The following is a 5,000-nucleotide window of genomic DNA, read 5'->3' as shown; positions in this document are numbered from 1 at the left end:
GAGAAAATTTTTGGACAGAACACATGTAATGACACGTGTTTAATGCATATGAATATTCTAACGTGGACACTGAATTAACTAGAATGAACATAAAAGAAAAACTGAATCGACCATTTCACTAGAATTGAGTCAGCCTTGTCTAGGCTGGTTTGCACGGATCTTTTTTTGGTTCTTGTTTGCTATTAAAAGAAAAGAAATACCAATTCTAGACAGAACACATACAGTACATAAACGTTTTCATCGACATATTTACTGCATTTGAATATTGTAAAGTTGATACTTAATTAACTAGAATGAACATAAAAGAGAAATTGAATCAACCGTGTTGTAGTTTCCCGGCGAGTTTAACTAAACTTGTCAAACATCTATCTAGATCCAGAGAAAACGGCTAAATGTTGCAGTGTGCTTGAGGCAATGGGTCCCGGGTTCGAATCACGGTGACGGTGCCTGGTGGGTAAAGGGTGGAGATTTTTACGATCTCCCAGGTCAACATATGTCCAGACCTGCTAGTGCCTGAACCCCCTTGGTGTGTATATGCAAGCAGAAGATCAAATACGCACGTTAAAGATCCTGTAATCCATGTCAGCGTTCGGTGGGTTATGGAAACAAGAACATACCCAGCATGCACACCCCCGAAAACGGAGTATGGCTGCCTACATGGCGGGGTAAAAACGGTCATACACATAAAAGCTCACTCGTGTACATGCAAGTGAACGCAGAAGAAGAAGAAGTTTGAGGCAATGGCTATGTCTCCATTACCGCGGACTTTAAAGAATTTGTTAGATGCCCGAGGTATACAAAAACAACATGATTTGAACAGCGTTATAACTTCGAATATCGCAGTCGATTTATCACGTTTTGAAAAAGCATACTTAAATGTTTGAATGACACGGTAGATCCACAATAGCATTGCGACAAAGGCAGTTTCTTTCCACCCGAACACGCTTGTTTCGAATCAGCTCTCATGACATTTTTTTTTTTAAACCCGAAGCTTTATAATAACCAATGCAGAACACATTTCAACGATTAAAATCTTTCTTTATTCATTTTTTTAAAGTGTGTATCACAAGTGAGTAATGAAAGGCCTTGCCTCTCTTGTTTGCTTAATATTCTGTTTCGTTTTATGTTCATCTTTTACACAAACATGACTAGCGCATTGGTTTTACAGTATGCGTAGTTGCTTTTTAATTTACTTAATTGTGAACAGTGGTTCAGCAGCCAGCGTATATGGATCAGTCAGCACGCTTCGACATCGCCTTGAAAACTGAAACTGTGTGTGTGTGTGTGTGTGTGTGTGTGTGTGTGTGTGTGTTTGTGTGTATGTGTGTGTGTGTGTGTGTGTGTGTGTGTGTGTGTGTGTGTGTGTATGTGTGTGTGTGTGTGTGTGTGTGTGTGTGTATGTGTGTGTGTGCGTGCGTGTGTGTGTGTGTGTGTGTGTGTGTGTGTGTGTGTGTGTGTGTGTGTGTGTGTGTGTGTAGTCTGAAGCCCCCATCCTGATCAAGCCGTTCATCAAGGACATCACCCAGTCGGAACTGTTCGCTGTGATGACGGGAGGGTTTGCCAGTATCGCTGGGTCCCTGCTCTATGCCTTCGCTGCCTATGGGGTAAGGTTTCTTTCTTTATTATTGCGTTTTGTTAACTTGATTGTTTATTTATTTATTTATTTATTCATCTACTTATTCATTTATCTATTTCTGTCCTGATATGACCGTGTCCCGCGGTCGGCTGGACTGTAAGCATCAAAGTCAGTGTCAAACTACAAAAAAAAAACACACTAAAGTTTATAAAAACCCCCAACTTTTTTGGTGGTAGATGAATCCTCTTTGTTTAGTGGGATACGACGTTTCGAACCATAGGCCCGTTGTCAAGTGATGAGAAGAGGACAGTGTGAATAGGAAAGCCCTATGTGAGAAAAGGGTGATGACATCAGTGAGACACGACGTTTGTATCCCACTAAACACAGAGGATTCATCTACCACCAAAAAGTTTTTTTTTTTATAAACTCTAGTTTTTTTGTTTTTGAAGAATCCTGCAGTCATTTTTTGGGATACGACGTTTCTTCTTCTTCTTCTTCTTCTTCTTCTGCGTTCGTGGGCTTCAACTCCCACGTCCACTCGTATATACGCGAGTGGGCTTTTTACGTATATGACTGGTTTTACCCCGCCATGTAGGCAGCCATACTCCGCTTTCGGGGGTGTGCATGCTGGGTATGTTTTTGTTTCCATTACCCACCGAACGCTGACATGGATTACAGGATCTTTAACGTGCGTATTTGATCTTATGCTTGCGTATACACACGAAGGGGGTTCAGGCACTGGCAGGTCTGCACATGTGTTGACCTGGGAGATCGTAAAAATCTCCACCCTTTACCCACCAGGCGCCGTCACCGTGATTTGAACCCGGGACCCTCAGATCGAAAGGTCCAACGCTTTAACCATTCGGCTATGGCGCCCGTCGATACGACGTTTCGAACCATAGGCCCGTTGTCAAGTGATGAGAAGAGGACAGTGTGAATAGGAAAGCCTATGTGAGAAAAGGGTGATGACATCAGTGAGACACGACGTTTGTATCCCACTAAACATAATTGCAATGTTTTTAAAAGAGAATATGTGAAATGCTTTTATTTGAAAACATACGTTTATTACTCTTGTTTAATCAAGTAATCCGCGTGTGTGGGGTGGGGGCTGCTGGGGGAGGGAGGTGTGCGGGTGTGTGCTGATTATCTGGTTGCGGTTTTCCGCAATTTATCTTTATTCTTATCTTATCTGTCTATTGTAATCAATGTGCAGTATAGTAGGCTATGTTTATAATTATATTCAAATAATGTTTCTTAATTCTTTCTGTTTTTACATTAAGAATACTAGTTATTACCTGCAGTGTGTGGATGTATGTATAAAACGGTGTATGTGATATTTTTTTTTTACATTTGTATCTTCGTAATATTCGTAAAAGCTGTTGTTGACTTTTACAGTTATGGTCCCCATGTTGTTTACTTGTCTATGTTGTGATAATGCACCTGAGCAAATTTCTCCAGTTGGAGATAATAAAGTTATTCTTATCTTATCTTATAGAGTATTCATCTACCACCAAAAAGGTTTTTTTTTTTTTATAAACTCTAGTTTTTTTTTTAGTTTTTGAAGAATCCTGCAGTCATTTTTGTCTTCTTCCCTCAGTGTCCCTCAGTGTCAAACTGTTTACTTCATTCGTTGTTTTTGACGGGCGCCATAGCCGAGTGATTAAAGCGTTGGACCTTTCGATCTGAGGGTCTCGGGTTCGAATCACGGTGAGGGCGCCTGGTGGGTAAAGGGTGGAGATTTTTACGATCTCCCAGGTCAACATGTGTGCAGACCTGCCAGTGCCTGAACCCCCTTCGTGTGTATACGCAAGCATAAGATCAAATACGCAACTTAAAGATCCTGTAATCCATGTCAGCGTTCGGTGGGTTATGAAAACAAAAACATACCCAGCATGCACACCCCCGAAAGCGGAGTATGGCTGCCTACATGGCGGGGTAAAACCAGTCATATACGTAAAAAGCCCACTCGCGTATATACGAGTGAACGTGGGAGTTGAAGCCTACGAACGCAGAAGAAGAAGAAGAAGAAACGTCGTATCCCAAAAAATGACTGCAGGATTCTTCAAAAAAACAAACAAACAAACTAGAGTTTATAAAAAAAAACAAAAAAACTTTTTGGTGGTAGATGAATCCTCTGTGTTTAGTGGGATACAAACGTCGTGTCTCACTGATGTCATCACCCTTTCCTCACATAGGGCTTTCCTATTCACACTGTCCTCTTCTCATCACTTGACAACGGGCCTATGGCTCGAAACGTCGTATCCCACTAAACAAAGAGGATTCATCTACCACCAAAAAGGGTTTTTTTTTTTTTTTTATAAACTCAAGTTTTTTTTGTTTTTGAAGAATCCTGCAGTCATTTTTGTCTTCTTCCCTCAGTGTCAAACTGTTTACTTCATTCGTTTTTTTGTGTTTTTTTGTTTTTTGTTTTTCTGTTGTTGTTGTTGTTGTTGTTTCCTGTCTTTCTTCCTGTCTCCTTCTTTTTTCTGTCTTTCATGATTTACTTATCTGTGGTTTCTCTCCTCGTTCTTTCTTCTTAAAGAACCCCCCTAACTTTTTCTTCCTTTCATCATTCTTTCGTTCTCTCTTTCCTTCTTTCTTTTCTTCTTCCGTTTTCACAAAAATGAGGAAACAACACTTTCGAGAAGTGCAAGTCGGAGACAGCAAATTATCTGATTGCAGTGTCTTTTGAGTTGCAGGATGTTGGGCGAGGTTTTCCTTTATTTTCTACGATGGTTAAGTGTTGTAAGCAGAAAACATGATGTTGATGCTTTCTTGCGATATACTAGTCATTCGGATGAGACGATAAACCGAGGTCCCGTGTGCAGCATGCATTTAGCGCACGTAAAAGAACCCACGGTAACAAAAGGGTTGTTCCTGGCAAAATTCTGTAGAAAAATCCACTTCGATAGGAAAAAACAAATAAAACTACACGCAGGAAAAAATACAAAAAAAAAATGGGTGGCGCTGTAGTGTAGCGACGCGCTCTCCATGGGGAGAGCAGCCCGAATTTCACACAGAGAAATCTGATGTGATAAAAAGAAATACAAATACAAAATACAAATACTATCCTCGTTAAAAAAAAATAAAAAAAAAAGAGCTTCTCTAGAGGGGTGTATACATCAGGTATGCAAACATGTTCTATTCATTGTGTTGTCTTGTGTCGCGTTGCGGCGAGGTACTCTGTGCTATGTTACGTTGTTCAGGGTTTTTGTTGCGATGCCCTTGGACTAGGCTCTGCTGAGCTGAGCTGAGCTGAGCTGAGCTGTGCTGTGCTGTGCTGTGCTGAGCTTTGCTGTCCTGAGCTGTGCTGTGCTGTGCTGTGCTGTGCTGTGCTGTGCTGAGCTTTGCTGTCCTGAGCTGTGCTGTGCTGTGCTGTGCTGTGCTGTGCTGTGCTGAGCTTTGCTGTCCTGAGCTGTGCTGT

At 41.3% G+C, this 5,000-nt stretch overlaps 1 protein-coding gene across 2 annotated transcripts in view; it reads left to right on the top strand.

Moving 5' to 3' along the window:
• LOC143294378 (putative transporter YutK) overlaps positions 1-5,000 on the top strand; it is a 53,686-nt gene that overhangs the window by 37,752 nt on the left and 10,934 nt on the right. For both annotated transcript variants that reach the window (XM_076605847.1, XM_076605849.1), the window contains exon 6: positions 1,479-1,604. In XM_076605847.1, coding sequence (XP_076461962.1) covers positions 1,479-1,604 — 126 coding nt within the window. The remainder of the gene's footprint in view (positions 1-1,478; positions 1,605-5,000) is intronic.

Source organism: Babylonia areolata, chromosome 19 (assembly GCF_041734735.1).
Source record: "Babylonia areolata isolate BAREFJ2019XMU chromosome 19, ASM4173473v1, whole genome shotgun sequence".
Taxonomy (NCBI): Eukaryota; Metazoa; Mollusca; class Gastropoda; order Neogastropoda; family Buccinidae; genus Babylonia; species Babylonia areolata.
Note: the sequence above shows the minus strand (reverse complement) of the source record. Positions and strands in the feature narration are given on the sequence as shown.